This window comes from Colletotrichum destructivum, chromosome 4 (assembly GCF_034447905.1).
Source record: "Colletotrichum destructivum chromosome 4, complete sequence".
Taxonomy (NCBI): Eukaryota; Fungi; Ascomycota; class Sordariomycetes; order Glomerellales; family Glomerellaceae; genus Colletotrichum; species Colletotrichum destructivum.
In genome coordinates, this window is record NC_085899.1 from 1,187,401 (window position 1) to 1,203,259 (window position 15,859).

Consider the following 15,859-nt stretch of genomic DNA (forward strand, 5'->3'; position numbering starts at 1 on the left):
CACACTGAAAATATCAAACGGCTCACCACATACCCGTACCCTTCTTTCTTTTCTTGAAGCAAACAAGCAACAAACTCACTCATCCACTTTTTGTTTTTAGTATCGCAGAAAACGAAGATATGCACACAAACACAACACTATTCGGCACCCATCAACCTACCAAGACCGTTGCAAGCAGCCTTCTGCATGCTTTGCTTTGAATTCAAGGATACAAAAGCCAGCAAGACAAATGCCACAATGTGCACCTACATCCTCACGCTGCACAGAGGTTGCTCGCACAAGCAGTATCAAAACACCTTCAAGTGCATCTCGGCGCGAGGCAGCGTGCTCAACCGGTCCTTGGGCAGCCTCACCCTCGACCAAACCATCCACCTGCCTGACGCCCTGCCGCTGGAGATGCCGGACCCGATGTGCAACCAGATAACCAGGGTGGCGACGAGGCCTGTGGAGGGGCAGTGTCGTGCCTGTGTGAGGAAGGAGAGGGAGATGAGGGCTCGGGAGAAGGGTGAGGTTTGCTCTCTCTGGGTGATGATGTTGATGGTGTCGATCTCGGCCTTCTGAGAGTTGGATGGCCATGAGGACTAAAAAACTGACGGTTGTCACGATCTAGATGCCCAACAGGCCCGGGAAGGTGCGACTACGGCAGCGGGCGTCCGGACGAGCATCCTTGGTCTGGAGCGGCTTGTCGCGGCGACGAAGCCGTTGGACCTGGACGAGTGAGGGCGACGCTCTCTCTTAGCAACACTGAACTTGATGGGGAGGCCGTCTGGAAGAAAACAAGGCATGATACCCGCTGAGAAATACAGCACGCACAAAAAAAACAAAACCGAAAAGATTCACGTCATAGACCATTGGAACGATTTTTGACATTGGATGGACGGAGGAGACAGCTCCTTCGGCGTTGGATATCCGGCGCCGGCGAGACGAGATGCAGGATGACGGATGCGGATGTGACACGGACGCGTGGGGCAGGCGTTCAACGACGACGGACAAATAATAACGGCTCATTAAACGAAGCGAGAGAGAGAGAGAGAGAGAGCGCGAGACAGACTGTGGGGGAAAGAGCGCCGAGGGAGAGGGAGGGGAGGGGGATCGGCGGTCCATGCTTTTTAGGAAGGGGGGTTTGGTTGGATGGCAGGCACTTGTGACTTGTGGAGGGGACAGGACATGTTCGCACCACCCCCAGCCACTGGGATTTTTTTCAGACGTTCCAGAAGTTGCTGACAAGACATTTGGGGCCAGTCCGAGGAAGAAGGGGATTCTTCAGAGAGAGAGAGAGAGAGAGAGAGGGGCCACGGGGGTGGGAGGGAGCCTAGCCTGCAGTTCCCGGTAATCCAGACACATGACATGACGCTTTGCGCGCTAGCGAATCGAGCCATGTGCTTCCGACCTACTAGGTACTTGATACTCACCTGGCGTCTGGCGTCTGTCAGATTTGGAGGGAGATCCGGTCGGTCTACCTACGCCTAGTGCACGTGGACGGAGAGCAGAAAGATGTAGCTGTGCGAAGAAATTCTCATCGAAAAATAAAAGTGCATATCCGGGGTACAGACTTTGGGGCAGCTAGCTGCTCGTGCCATTAGAGTTCATGCCAGTGATACGTGAGAAGAAGGGTCTGATAGGTAAGGTAGGTAGCTAGCCAGGTACACTCTGTCTACATGCCAACCTCCAGTTTGGGGATGGGTTCCCGCGGAGAGGACATATACAACGAACCGAACTGAACTCAATTGGCCTCGAAGACCCATTGTCCATCCTTCTCGATGTAGGCAGTTAGATATCTCCCCGGTGTAGGTAGATAGATTCCTTGTGTAAACACTACCTACCTACCTACCTAGGTACCAACAGATAGGTGTCTGTACGGAGGTACCTAGACCAGAGGAAGGACGTGGACGGAGCGTGCCTGCCATGCCCGGTTTGACACCCTGCTTGTACCTGGAGCATCCGTATCCACCCACCTTCATGGCCCACCAACCTACCTACCACCCTACCCTACCTACCTGGGAGGTATTATGTATCTACCCCGACTTTAGGTGGCAGCAATGGATCATGGATCCCATCCTTCCAACGCCTTGGATTGCGCCTGCAACTGCACCTGCTCCTCGACACCAGGTACTACGCCTATACCAACACCAACACCAACACCAACACCAACAGGTGCAGCGTATCTGTCTGCGCCGCAATCCACCCATACATCATCATCATACCTTGCTTGACCAGTGCGCTCTCTCTCTCTCCCCCTCCTCTCTCGTTCTCCATACCCATCTCCGTACCCCATATTACCAACAATACCCATCCATACCACGGACCATAACCCGCCCGCAACAAGCACCACCACATCCATCCTTTACAGCATCATCAACTGGCTCGCGCTCCACAGCCCAATTGCTTGTCCATTTTACCCACCCTCGCCGTCTCTAAGCTTCTTATCTCGTCTTCATTATTGTCTTGTTTCACTCTTGCATGCATAATCTGTAATCGATCCCCCCGCCGCGCTACCGCTCGAAATGGCTAAGAAGGCGCGCCAGAGGATTAGCTATGGTGAGTCTGTCTGTCTCGTGCCGCTGTCGTTGAAAGCTAGAAGTTGGGAGTCGTGTGCCGCTGCGCTCCCGTCCCGTCGCATCTTGGTCCGACGCCGACGACGCAATGCAACCCCGCACGTCCACCCGCCCGGGTCGAGCGACACGACCCTCCGAGCGCCCATCGCGAGCCGCCGGCCCCGACTGCAGTCTTCCTCGAAGGGCCCTCGGCAATCTGTTGCTAACAGTCGCGTGCCGCAGTCCTCGAGCTCCCGGCCGGTTCGCAAGGCGGCGGTCACAGACTAGGCGTCAATGGCCTCGCCGTCGACAAAGAAAACGCCATCCTGTAAGACCACCGAGCCGCTCCACGTTGCCCATCCCGCAAATGCTCTTCTCCGCCTCTCTCCACTCTTCGCTGACACGCCCTTCCTGTCCACAGTTACTCAGGAGCCCGCGATGGCTACATCTGTGCATGGGACCTCAACCTCAACCTCCAGGGCGGCGGCAGCGCGCCCCCGCCTACGACCAAGACCAAGACCACCTTCCGCTCTCAGACCCAGGCTCACATGGCCTGGATCAACGATATAGTCCTCGCGAACAATAACTCGGCCGTCGTCACTGCCTCGAACGACCTGACCGTCAAGGTCTGGCGCCCACACTCCGAGACGAACGACATCGCTGCCACCATCGGCGAGCACGCTGACTATGTCAAATGTGTTGCGACACCGCCTGGGGGCTCCGTCAACTGGGTCGCTTCCGGTGGCTTCGACCGCAAGATATACCTGTGGGACCTGAACGGAGGTGGGAAGACGCTCGAGATCGACACCCAGGGAGACGAGATCGCCGAGAAAGGCTCCATCTACGCACTGAGCGTTGGCCACAACATCATGGCCAACGGAGGCCCCGAGTCCGTCGTGCGCCTCTGGGACCCGCGTTCCGGCAAAAGAGTCACCAAGTTTGTCGGCCACACGGACAATGTTCGGGGCGTCTTGCTCAATGAGGCTGGCGACAAAGTCTTGACCGCCAGCTCTGACCACACCATCAAGCTCTGGAGCGTCACGGCTGGCCGTTGTATGTACACGTTCACCATGCACGACGACAGTGTCTGGTCGCTTTTCTCGGACGACCCCGAGCTGGGCACTTTCTACAGCAGTGACCGATCCGGTTTCGTTGTCAAGACGGACGTGCGAGGAAGCCAGGAAGACATGGACGAGGGATTGTCGGTGGCTGTCGCCCACGAGTCTCACTCCATCAGCAAGGTCGTGGCCGCCGGCGACTACATTTGGACTGCGACCAACACCTCATCCATCAACCGCTGGTCCAACGTGGACACGGGTCCTAGCCTACAGCTCCCCGAGGCTTTCCGACGTCAGCGCGCCGCATCCACGGCCTCGAAGTCTAGGCAGCCGTCGAACCCAGCCCCCGCGAACTCGCCAAAGAAGGAAATCTCGCCCACATCCATCTTGAGAATCTCCAACACGGCAACATTTCCCATCCAGACCAATGCCAGTTCGGAATCCCCCCCTGCTGCCGGAAACCACGGTCCGCAAGGGACCGAGCCTATCAACCAAAACCCGGAGGAGACGATTGAGGGCCAGTTTGGCCTGGTCAAGCACAGGCTCTTGAATGATAGGAGGAGAGTTCTGACGCTAGACACGGCCGGCGATGTTCTCATGTGGGATCTTATCAAGGTTTGTCGACCTCGGGTCCGTTTCATTACCACCCAAAGCTATTGCTAACAGCCAGCCATAGTGCCAACCGATCCAAAAGTTTGCCAAGAGGCACCTTGAGGATGTTGAGCCAGAAGTGAACACCATCGAGGCAGTCGCCCCTTGGTGCTCCATTGATATCAGCTCCGGAAGTTTGACTGTAGTCCTGGAGCCGTTCAACTGTTTCGATGCCGAGATGTACGCAGACGATCTCGAGTTGGAAGAGCCAGTAGAGTTTCGCGAAGACCAGAGAAGTAAGGCGCACAAGCCACTCAGCTAAAGCATCCATTCACTGACATAACACTAGTCAACCTCGGGAAATGGGTCCTCCGCTATCTGTTTGCCGGCTTGATCGACGAAGAAATTAAGAGGGATGAGGCGTATCGTCAGACGCTCAACGAGTCGGTGGAACGGAGGTTGGCGGCGAGCCGCTCGAACCCTCCAGTTGCGATAAGTATACCCCAAGGCGGCGTCGTGGACGACGACTCGGTAACAACCCCTCGCGCCAACGGTTCCCACTTCCCCTCGACGCCCGGTATGGCCATCGGGCTGGCAACTCCGGGCCTTGGCAAGCTTCATGACGTTCCGGAAGGGGTGGCTACGCCATCCAGCCCGCTCGACAACAAGTCGTCTCAGTTCAGCCGGCCTTCGAGCGAGAAGGAAGACTACTTCACCAGCGCCATCGGGCCTATCGAGGGTGCTTCGAAACCTACAGCTGCGCCGGCGACACCCGCCGAGCAGACGTCCACTGCCGACTCCAAGCCTAATGGGGACACGGGAAAAGACAAGGAAAAGGAGAAAGATAAGGATGCCACCAACGGAAAGTCGCCTAGCACGCCTTTTGGTAAGAAGTTCCGCATGGGCATGGGCATGTCTTTTGGTAGCAAGAAGATCGGAAGATCTGCCTCGACGACGGCTCCGGAGAAGCCTGCCGTGGTGGACGAGAAGGCAGAGGAGTCCGAAGCGTCGTCGACGCACGAGAAGGAGGTAGATGACAGTTTCTTGGGCGCCATCCAGAAGATCCGCAATGACTACGACAAGTCCCTGACGGATAACCCCGACAAGCTCATCGAAACCAAGGTCACCCCGAGCTTGGCAAACGATACGCCTGTGCTCAAGTTACCACCCGGCACGAAGGTGGTTCTCCAGGAAGAGACGACTGGCGGCAGTGCCAACATCTATCAAGGCACCGTGGAGACGGTTGGTCAGGGTGCGGATATTATTGAACAGCGCGGTCCCATGTGGCTGGGCGAAGTTCTGCTCCAAAACCAGATCCCCTTGAAGGAACCTGTCAAGGTCTCGTTCGTGCTTCAGCCGTGGCAGAACAGCCTGCCCGACATTGCCACAACAGACGGCAACAACCGTCTCAATGCCAATAGGATGTTGCGCGTTAAGAAGATACTGGCATACGTGGCCGAGAGAATCGACCCCCAGCCCGAAAATCCGGAGCCAGGTGCGCTCCTACCTCACGAGTACTTGGAACTGTACTGTAACGATATGGTGAGTAGACGCTACACATTTTGTACTTCACGCGCCCTGTGCTGACTTTTGAATAGCTCCTACCAATCACCATGACCCTTGCAACGCTGCGAGCCCACGTATGGAAGGGCGGCAACGACGTCCAGCTTCACTACAAGGCAAATGGCCGCAAGGAGATTCCAAAGCCGCCGAGCCCGGTCCCCGAGCAGTCTCCGGCTGCGGAATCTGAGACGGCGCCTTCGCAAGGCACCGCGACGCCTCCCCAAGCAGCTGCATAGTCCCGGCTGTCTAGGTGGCTGCGGCGACAAAGGTCACGTGTGCGCGCGCGTCGCTCTCGTGCGGGCCAGTTCAATGTCATTCGTGTGGTCAACGTCACAGGCCAACAAGACCAACAAGAACAACGGCACGGACATGGACATGGACATGGACACCAGAGCCCCGTGCAACAGGCTTCGTCGCAGAATACTGTGCCGACTGGTTCGACTTCAGGGCCTCGGGCCTCGCGATAGTCTCGAATGGCCAACAGGATGCGGCCAACCAGGGAATACCGTTGGGCCAACGGTCAGGTGGTGTCTGCGAAATACTCGTGGACATTTGGATCGCGTTCGTTGACGGTGGCCAAGATCAACGAGTGAGGCGGCCTACATAGATTCTATCAGTACGGGTATTATGGCGTTTTCAGTAATGTACATAGCGGGAAAAGTTGTTGTCAAGCGCAGCCAATCTACCTGGCTGGATGCTTGAGCGTGTTTATACAGCGAAGGGGTAGATGAGGGCACCCCCCAATACAGATTTATTTTTTTTCCCCTTCCCACGCCGCCGTTTGCCCTTGGTTCGGGTCATTGCACATCTTGCTTCTTGGCAAGTGCACGGGTGTCCACCCATTTTCCCTCCGATCCTTCTTAACGTTTTCGTGCAGGATTATCTTATAGTACTGCACCGGTCAGGGTGTTGGACGCAAACTGGTAACTGCCGAGGAAGATGGAGCCGCCGATGCTGATCCACATGACTCTCGGGCCGATACCCGCGAAGAAGGGTCGGATGCCGTGCTGCTTGTATATCGTTCTCAGGACGTCGCCGATCTTTTCCTTCTGCTGGCTCAACATGACTCTCGTCTTGAGCACGTCGAGCGGGGTCGTGATGCCGGCAGCGGCGGCGCCGGCGACGCTGCCGTACAGGGCGCTCTCTGCGGCGCTGACCTCGTACTCGATCTGCTTCTTGGCGGCGCCGTCGACGTCGAGCTTCCAGTTCTTGTTCCGCTTGCGCTCGCGGCCCCAGCGCTTGAGACGCTCCCAGAGGGGGAACTGGATGATGGTGAAAGGGACCTCGCGCAGGACGGTAATGGACCAGCCGCGGTAGAGCTCGCGCCAGACGCCGGCGAGGCCGGCGGGGGTGTTGTACTGGGCGAGGATGGAGCGGAAGGCGAGGAGAGAGGAGCCGCCGTGCTGGCCGGCCTGAGCGCGCTGTTTCACAACTTCGGTGGGGACGCGGACGGCGCAGGCGGCGATCTCGCCAAGGGAGGCGGCGAGCATGTGCGATACAGGGTCGACCCAGGCCGCCGGTTTCGATGTGCCGGAGGACGAGGACGAGGACGAGAGGGAGGCGAGACGGGCCGAGATGAGGGACTTGGACCCTTCATAGGTGCAGAAGAAGAAAGCGGCGCCCGGGGCAGAACCGATGACGGCGGAGCCGATGCCGCGGTAGATACCGGTGAAGCCGCCCGAGGGGAAGAAGCCGGCGGAGGACTGGAGGCGGGTCTTGAGGGTGTCGAGGGGGAAGAGGGAGAGGTCGACGGTGGTGCCGGCGATGCCACCCGCGAGCAGGGCGGTCGTGAAGGGGGGGTTCGAGGAGGACATTTCTTTAGCCGATAGACGAAAGATTCTGGTTCGAGGGTTTTGAAAGTTTCGAGATTTTGCGAGGAAAGTCGGGATCGAGTTCCTGGGTCGCGTGCTCGGGTGCGGCGCCGGCGATTGGGAATGGACCGACGGTTCGATTCGTTCGACGGGCGGTGGTCAATTGGACACGCGCGAGCTGACGGAGGGGGGATGGGACAATGTGAAGAAGAATAGAAAGGGCCGGAGCCCGGTGTTATGACGTCGACGACGGTGTGATCATTTGCGCGAGCAGGAGAGGAAGTTTTGGCGGGTGGGTGACCGGACGTAGGTTATCGTGAGGTATTACTCTGGGTATCGGAGCTACGATCGGTTCCTAGCCCGCAATTGACGTCTCCGACCCCTGTACACGGGAATGTACCAAAGAGAAAAAAAAACACGGTAGGGGTCTTTGCGCTGAAGCTCCGACTCGCCGAGGTTTGGGGGATGTGGGGGGGGCGGGTGAGCTTGGGAAATCTTTCAGCCGAATGGCCCGAGCTTCCGGGAGCGGTCGAACCCACCCAGTCTTTTTTTTTTTTTTATAGCTGCTTCCAATCCGACTAACGACAGAGAGCTCAAGTGATTCGTCAATTGGCCAGCAATCTTGTCTGTTCCAAGCTTCCACAGCAAGAAGAAAAGGTCCAGCGACACAACAAACACGCCACCGAGAGCTGCGACCGGTCATCGCACAATGGAATGGGCTCCACCAACTCCTCGCTCGCGTCCGCGACGGCAGCCGCCGCAGCAGCAGCGGCAACAAAACCAAAGGCTGCCGCAACCCACCAGTTCCTCCACCCGGTGCCGAAACCCATAACCTCCGTCGAGTTCCTGGACGCCGTCCGCGCCGCGACGCCCCCACGCTTCCCTCTGGCCCGCATCTCGCGGCCGCGCCGCATCGGCCTCGCCGTGTCGGGCGGCGTCGACTCCATGGCCCTCGCCTTCCTCTTCAACCGCCTCCGCGAGTACATGCCGCTTATGCGCATCGTCGACAACCCGCTGACCAAGCTGTCGGCATTCATCATCGACCACCGGCTCAGGGAGGGCAGCGCCGACGAGGCCCTGGCCGTCGCCAATGAGGTGCGGAAGCTCTCTCACATACGGCCGCACGTCGACACGATCAACTGGAAGCTCGAGGGCATCGAGGGAGACCCGGCGGCCGCCCCGAATCTCGAGAGTATCGCGAGGCGCGCGCGGTACCACAGGCTCGGCCGCATGTGCACCACGCTGCGCGTGGAGAGCCTGTTCCTCGCACACCACCAGGACGACCAATATGAGACCGTGCTCATGAGGCTGCTCGCCGGCCACGGGAGCCGCGGCCTGAGGGGCATCGCCGTAGCCGCCAACATCCCCGAGTGCTACGACATGCACAACGTATACGAGAGCGGCCATGTTGACGACCAGAGGGCGCAGGCCCCGCTCGTCAGCTTTCGCCCGCCCAAGAAGGACTGGATCTCGGTGCGGAAGGAGCTGTCTTCGGAGCTGGACACGGACCTGTACGGCGCCGAGCTGAGGGCCGGCCTGCAGATGGGCTGGCACGAGAGCCCCTACCTCGGCGGCGGCGTCAGCGACGCGCTCTTCTCCGCTGCGAGCTCCGCCTCGGCCAAGGCGAGGGCCGCCAAGGCCGCCGCCGCCGCGAGGAACATGCCGCAGATCCACTCCGAGGACGCCGGCGTCATGGTCTACCGGCCCCTGCTGGGCTTCCCCAAGGACCGCCTCGTGGCGACCTGCGAGGCCAACAACGTCCGCTGGTTCGAGGACGCGACGAACAAGGACCGCACGCTGACCATGCGGAACGCCGTGCGTCACCTGGTGCGCGAGCACGCGCTGCCCCGCGCCCTAGGCAGAGACCACGTACTGAGGCTGGCGGCGCGGTGCGACGCGCGGGTCAAGGGCCAGGAGTGGGAGGCGGGGCGCTGGATCCGGGGCGGCGTGAAGGCGGACCTCGAGCCCAACGTCGGGACCCTCGTCGTCGAGCTCCCCGGAATGGGAGTTCCCGGCCGGACGACGGCGGCGGCGGGGGCGAGGAAGTCGATCTACGACGACACGCGGCGGGAGTTGCGGCTCGCGCACAGACGGCTCATCGCGGCGTTGATGGTGCGGAAGCTCGTCGCCTTGGTCTCGCCGGACCGGAACCCGCCGCAGCTTGCCTCGTTACAGACCGTTGTCGGGAGACTCTTTCCCGAGCTCGCCGAGCGCTCCGACGAAAGCAGCAAAAGCAACAGCAACCCGGCGACGACGACGCCAAAGGCTTTCAATCAGGCCTCGGTCCTCTTCCTCCCCGTCGGGTCCAGGAAGTGGTACCTCGTCCGCGAGCCCTACCCGTCCCTCCAGCCGCAGCCCGAGCTGACGTTCACGACGGTCAAGAACACGTACCTGCGGCGGTACCCGACGTTCCCGCCTACCAAGTGGCAGACGCACGACCAGGATGGCGGCAGCGTGAAGGATCCCGCGTGGGAGGGCCCCCCGCCGGCGCTCATCCCGCCCAACAGCGCGAGGCAGTGGCACTCTTGGCAGCGCTTCCAGCTCTGGGACGGTCGGTTCTGGGTGCGCGTCAAGGGCCGCGTCAAGGCCGTCTTCCGCGTCGCGCCCTTTTCGCCCGTCCACGGCAGGGTCTTCCGCGAGCGCCTTGGCGAGGACGCGGGCTACGGCAACGCCCCCGAGGCCCCCGTGGCCCCTGCCGAGACCAAGGAGTCCGCCCCCGCCGACAATAACAACGACGACAAAGACGACAACTACTACTGCAACGGTGGCGGCGGCGGCGGCGGTGTCGGTGAGTTCGGGAGCGCGAGGATCGGCGTCACGGGCGGCGACCGCGGCGTGTCGACGGCGCCGGACAAAGACGGCAGGGCGCGGCTCGAGGGGATCCTGAAGCGCTTCGCGCCGGGCAAGGTGCGGTACACGCTGCCCGCGCTGTACGCCGTGCACCGCGACAACGAGACGGGCGAGGAGGTGCTGCGGATGCTCGCGCTGCCGACGCTGGGTATCGGCCTGCCCGGGCTGGAACGGTGGGTGCAGTACGAGGTCCGGTACCGCAAGATCGACCGGAGCCTGTTGGACGGCCCGTCGTTTGGCGGGAGTCTCCGCCGCCGGGCGGTCCCGCGTGGCGGGGCCGCGGCCCTGAGGAAGAAGGTGTTGGAGGAGGGCATCGCCGAGGAGAGAGACCGGAGGCGGATTGGCGCGGTGAGGAGGGGGAGGATGGGGCGAAGTGGTGGCGGCGGCGGCGGCGGCGGCGGCGGCGGGAAGCGGAGCGGGAGGAGCGCAAGTCGAGAGTGGAGGGGTGGCCGTTTCCGTTTGATGAAGTTAAAAACAAAAAACATGGTTGAGCGTTAGATACCCCTTATAATAGCCTGCCAAATGGCTTCTTTCGTATACACAACATTGGGACAATGATCGATCGTCCCAGCTAAGAGGGGGGGAAGGACATAAGACTCTCACTCATCTCGAGTTCGAATTTCTGCGAGAGGGACCTTGGGTTCTCAAATTCGATAATGACATTGTTGTATATGTAGATAGAACGTAGAGAATTCGAGGTCATGCGTGTCTCCTCGCCAGTATTGTGCCGAACGTATGTAGTTGCGATAATAATGAGAATACCAATGAAAACAGCACCGTCTTTGACGAGCTTCTTCTTAACGCCGTGGGCCCCTAAAGCAAGTACAAATATCGTAGCGACAGGTATATGTGTGTAAATCCTTTATCCATTCTTCCATCCCAGATTCCCCCTCTTCACATATTATCTCGTGTTCTCCATCCACTATGTTAGCCGCATGTATTGGACGATTGTGTATATGAATTATTCCTTCACGTCCCCAGGCCTTCCATCGCCGGCTCACCTTCATCTACATCGCCTTCGTTTCCTAGCCAATGATGAGGTCCACACTCCCGGAGACGCTTCCCAGCGAGACTTCGCAGTTCAAGGCCTGGCCCTTGTGTGCGTGGACAGCCTTGGGCCATTGCGTCCTGCTGTCGATGTGGACGTCATTGCCGCGGATGGAGATCTTGCCGCTGATGCTCTCGGCCGTGGCGGAACCCTCCCACGAGGACGGGTATCGAATCTCCATGTCCCCGCTGATGGTACCATGGGTGGACTTGAAGTGGCGCATTGGCGGCCGTTCGCTAATTGAGACGGTGCGCTCTTCGGTCTGGGTTGCGGCGTCGGCCGAGGAGGAGCGTCTGATGGGCCATGCGTCGGTCCATCTGCCGGCTGGGACGGGGATGCGTTTGTACGGGTTCCCGAAGTCAGGAATGAAGGGGGCTCCCGGCATGCGAGGGATCTTGGGGATGTTGGGTATGGGCAAGGGGTTGGTCGGAATCTCGACGGGCTCGTCGGGGTTGACCCTTGGCTTCTCAACGCTGGGCGCGCCCTCGGTACCCGCGATCTCGACCCAGATGGGGTCCAGCACCTTAACGGCAACGTCGCCGCTCTTAGTCTTGGTGTGAAGCTCGGACACCTTGGTGGATTGCAGCAGGCTGATGTTGTACACGGGCAAGAACTCGGCTGCGATGTCGCCGCTGATGCTCTCGACGACGGCGGCGGAGCTGAAGGCGACCCAGGCTCTGATGCCACCGGACTTGGTATCGAGCGTGGTGATATAGTCGCGCGGCGGGACAACCGTATCGGGCTTGCTGCTCTGCACTGCCGCATCGAGGGGTTCCTTGACGGTGATGTCGCCCGAGATGGTGCTGACTTCGAGGACAGCGGGGCGTGGCTTGGACTCAGAGACCTGCTGGGGGGTGACGCCCACATGGATGTCGCCCGAGTCGGAGGCGATCTTTAGAGAGTCGTAGAGCGGCCATGAGCCCGTGATGTCGCCAGACATGGTCCTGACGACGATATCGCGTGAGTTGAAACGGTGCGCGTCCTGGGGCTCCATGAGGTTGTGGACGTCGCCAGACATGGTGCCAATCTCGAAGCCATTCTCGACAACGATGGAGAGGTCACCCGCGAGCTTGACGCCCACGTTAATCGCGGCGAGGTAGAGGTGGGACAGCTCGGCGTTCTCGGGTACCCAGATGGTGGCGCGTAGGGCGATGCAGGGCCGGAGGGAGCGGTTCCATTCGATGCGCTGCGGGGTCTTGATTAGAAGCTCTTGGTGCTCCGAGTCCCACTCAACGTCGACGTCAAGGGCCGCATCGTTGGCGACGACCTCGAGCTCGACGGAGGGGCCTGGAGCGTTGCCTTGTTGGCGCCGGACAACGAAGTCGCCCGAGACTTGGGGTTGGAACCCGCGGGATGGCGCATCAGACTCGATGCCTTGGAGGACGCTCAGGGTCTTGTCTGGTGTGAAGGACAGGTCGTAGACCTTGGGGGCGAAACGGTGCTCTGTCTGGAGACAGGTGCTCGAGGGCTTCCAGGGGATGGAGTTGGAAGGCTGGCCTGGTTGAGAGGGCTCGTTGGGTTGGGACGGGCCGTCCTTGATGGGCAGGCCAGTGACGGGGTCATACTCCTTGATGGGCTGCTTTGAAGGTGACTTATCAGACGGCTGAAGGGCGAACGTTAGCTTAGGGGCAGCAGGGTGAAGACGAAGTGATGCATACCGTGCTTCTGACACTTGTGACCAGCATGCTGAGAAACCCCGACACAGTGAAGAAGACCAGGGCAGCAAGAAGTGCCATTTTCAAGGTACGCCTCGAGGCCCACGAGTGTTTCTTGAGGGCTCTTTGTCTCCACGACGGAGACGGCCTCGGGTCATCGTCGCCATCGTAGGGCTCGCCGCCCATGCTCTCGGGGTCGCGGCCCAGCAAGCGCGCCTCTTCGTCGGGGGCTCCCATGTTGGAGGTGAAGGTCTGGTAGTTCCTGAGATCTGTGGGGGATGACGCCAGCGGGGACGTGGGCGACGGCGTATAAGCAGGAGGTGCCTCTCTGGGTATATGGAATAGCGACGCCGGGTGCGAGTACCGACTCCTTATGGGGTGAGTCTGAGGAGTACGCAGGGGAGCGTCGGCGGAGGGCGCGTAAGGTGTATAAGATGACGAGCTCTGGGCGGTGTGAGAGGGTGTGTAAGTGTATGCTGTGGTCGTCGCTGTTGTCGTGTGCGATGGCGTCGCCTCGCTGTCGGCGGCGATGGAGGAGACCCCGTCGTCGTAATAGTAATTCTCGTCAACGGGCGCGGCGGGTGACGAGGTCCTACCAACAGGCGACGAGTTTAACCTTGTCTCCTCCCTTGCTCCGCGATCCTTCTTAGAGGCGGAAGAGGAGGACGCCTCTTGTTGCAGACGCAGCGACGGGTCCTGAACGAGAACGTTAGGCACATGCGGCACGCCAGCGGACGTGGGGAAGGTAGTCGCGGCGATTACGTCGTCCTGACTGTAGTGACCATGGGCCTGTTGTTGCGGAGGGTAGATGGCGGCGGCTGACGACGATGTGCTGCTCTGGAAGTAGCCGTCAGTGGGTGACAGGTGGTCATCGAGGTCGTCGTCCGGGGTCTGGACAGAATCGGAGTCGTTGGCCGAATACAGGTTGTCAGAGTACGGGGCCGGCATGGCGGCGGTTTCTATTTCAGTCTCCCTCCCGTTGTTTCGCCTGGATGGGTTCCGTCTGATGTATTGGATTGTATGTGCGTGGGTGTGCCCTTGCGTTTCTCTATGCTGGGTCACCCAATGTCTGAGCTTGTGCCGCTTGGCTGACGCTCTCCCCTCGGATAGCAAACGGTAAAACGGTCACAGGAGGCGACGGTTCCTGAATCGTGAGGGGGACTTGGCTGATACGCGCAATGTCGTGGACAGGAAGAGCGGATGCCAAACAACGGTGCCAAACAACGGTGCCAAACAGTTTCAGTGGCGGATTCGGGCCCACGGCGGGGAAAATGCTGACTTGAGAATCACGATGATAATACGCGAGGCGCTCAAAGGAGATTACGCTTCGTCAACAGCAACAGTCGTCGTAAGAGTTGTGATGGGAAGATGGGGGACAAGGAGAGGAGTAACCGGGCCGCGAAGAAGTCTGCGCGTCCACTTGATTGAGAGAGGAAGGAGGCGGAAAGCAACCAAATGAGTAGTTGGTGTCCAAGCCGAAGCCAAGGAAGGGAAAAATCGAGAGGGAAGGGGGAGGGAGAGGGGGAGAAAGAGAAAGGCGTCGGTCACCCAATCACCGACGGAATTGCATTTGCTCGCCGAAGGCAACGACCGACGGATGGGATGGGATGGGATGGGATGGGATGGATGGATACGCGCCGCAATTCCAACGGCGCCCGTACCCGATGCGGCGGAAGGATTCGATATCGCAAGTGAGGAAGAGGGGTGAGACTCGTAAGCTTGTCGATCAGGCAAGATATGAGGCGGCGTACCGGTACCGCGGCCGATGGCGGTGTCGGGGACTTGTTGGACTATCTGTATTCGTACAAACACCACCGGCCGGGAGACACCGTTGACCAACCAAGCAAATCAGGAAGCTGCTTAACACGAGGGGTGCGAAACAATCGCACATCTGGTTACCAAGGATGCAGTGTAGCCATGAAAGTCAATTGGCCATCTGTCGGTGATGAGGTGGAGAATGTAAGACGAGCTCACAAGTCCAGAAGTCCCTCTCCACGTTATCTGGGGAGTACAGGTACAGATACTAACGGCTTGGGGAGTCTATCCGTACCTACTTTTACAAGGATCATCACGGGAAGTACCACTGGGCGATGTCAAGGTGCAGTCTGCCATGACATGTCTGCAAAAAAAAAGAAAGACAAGAGGGAAAAGCCAAGCAGAAAGTCTATCCTATCCGCCACTAGACTCACTCAATTCTGAAATCCCTCGCCAAGTGGAGCATCTTCTGCCCGATATTACGCTGACAAAAGTCCCCCCAAACTGCCAACGGTCCACCGACCCCCGGCTATCGCTTCCGAGCAGGGGTCTACGTGCTACTGAGAGTGTCCACGAGTTACGAATCACAGACGTGCCTCTGCATGTTCATTGGACCTTTTGTGCTGTGTCCATCAATCAAGCTTCTCGGTGGCCCGAGGGAGACGCGGGGGGGTGACGACGATCGCGACGTAAGCTTCTTCGTAGGGCAGCCCGACGACGTTCCAATCCACCCCTCTGGTCCGCGTCAACCGCCTACATCAAGGTTTGTTTTTTTGGTTTTCCTCGCCAACATGGAATATTTAAGCTTGGCTTCCAGTCCCAGGGGAGGCGGGTTGACAGGCACAAGGGGCTCACTGACACCGTCATCACCGCCACGATCACCCTCAACCAGATTTGCATCCACGTGGGAGTTGGCCGCTAACATGCCGGCATTCGTCTGTATTCAGCTAATATCTCCTGGGTGGTCTCTCCCTGAGGTACCTCTCAGTATATG

The 15,859-nt window shown here is 59.4% G+C and overlaps 5 protein-coding genes across 5 annotated transcripts; 3 read left to right on the forward strand and 2 right to left on the reverse strand.

Moving 5' to 3' along the window:
* Positions 1-237: 237 nt before the first annotated feature.
* On the forward strand, positions 238-720 carry CDEST_06277 (uncharacterized protein; the record flags this gene model as incomplete). The annotated part of the gene is made up of 2 exons (XM_062922436.1): positions 238-505; positions 611-720. The coding sequence occupies 2 exons, from the start codon at positions 238-240 to the stop codon at positions 718-720; spliced, it is 378 nt and encodes a 125-aa protein (XP_062778487.1).
* Positions 721-2,095: 1,375 nt separating this feature from the next.
* On the forward strand, positions 2,096-6,621 carry CDEST_06278 (Putative WD40/YVTN repeat-like-containing domain superfamily). Its single transcript, XM_062922437.1, has 6 exons — positions 2,096-2,538; positions 2,778-2,862; positions 2,956-4,207; positions 4,269-4,479; positions 4,533-5,725; positions 5,782-6,621. Exons 1-6 carry the CDS (start codon positions 2,505-2,507, stop codon positions 5,980-5,982), a joined length of 2,976 nt encoding a protein of 991 aa, XP_062778488.1. The 5' UTR covers positions 2,096-2,504; the 3' UTR covers positions 5,983-6,621.
* A 1-nt stretch (position 6,622) lies between these two features.
* Positions 6,623-7,955, reverse strand: CDEST_06279 (Putative mitochondrial carrier protein). The gene has a single exon (XM_062922438.1). The coding sequence runs from the start codon at positions 7,558-7,560 to the stop codon at positions 6,631-6,633; it is 930 nt and encodes a 309-aa protein (XP_062778489.1). The 5' UTR covers positions 7,561-7,955; the 3' UTR covers positions 6,623-6,630.
* Positions 7,956-8,177: 222 nt separating this feature from the next.
* On the forward strand, positions 8,178-10,981 carry CDEST_06280 (Putative tRNA(Ile)-lysidine/2-thiocytidine synthase, tRNA(Ile)-lysidine synthase). Its single transcript, XM_062922439.1, has one exon. It carries the CDS (start codon positions 8,272-8,274, stop codon positions 10,903-10,905), a length of 2,634 nt encoding a protein of 877 aa, XP_062778490.1. The 5' UTR covers positions 8,178-8,271; the 3' UTR covers positions 10,906-10,981.
* On the reverse strand, positions 10,784-14,736 carry CDEST_06281 (Putative adhesin). The gene is made up of 2 exons (XM_062922440.1): positions 13,114-14,736; positions 10,784-13,058 (listed from the first exon to the last, which is right to left on the reverse strand). Exons 1-2 carry the CDS (start codon positions 14,056-14,058, stop codon positions 11,433-11,435), a joined length of 2,571 nt encoding a protein of 856 aa, XP_062778491.1. The 5' UTR covers positions 14,059-14,736; the 3' UTR covers positions 10,784-11,432.
* Between the last annotated feature and the right edge of the window lie 1,123 nt (positions 14,737-15,859).

Coding starts and splice junctions, on each gene's coding strand:
- CDEST_06278 (XM_062922437.1), top strand. CDS start 2,505: ATGGCTAAGAAGGCGCGCCAGAGGATTAGCTATG. Junction 2,539..2,777: donor GCGCCAGAGGATTAGCTATG/GTGAGTCTGTCT, acceptor CGCGTGCCGCAG/TCCTCGAGCTCCCGGCCGGT. Junction 4,208..4,268: donor TCATGTGGGATCTTATCAAG/GTTTGTCGACCT, acceptor AGCCAGCCATAG/TGCCAACCGATCCAAAAGTT.
- CDEST_06279 (XM_062922438.1), bottom strand. CDS start 7,560: ATGTCCTCCTCGAACCCCCCCTTCACGACCGCCCTGCTCGCGGGTGGC.
- CDEST_06280 (XM_062922439.1), top strand. CDS start 8,272: ATGGGCTCCACCAACTCCTCGCTCGCGTCCGCGACGGCAGCCGCCGCA.
- CDEST_06281 (XM_062922440.1), bottom strand. CDS start 14,058: ATGCCGGCCCCGTACTCTGACAACCTGTATTCGGCCAACGACTCCGAT. Junction 13,059..13,113: donor TCACAAGTGTCAGAAGCACG/GTATGCATCACT, acceptor TTCGCCCTTCAG/CCGTCTGATAAGTCACCTTC.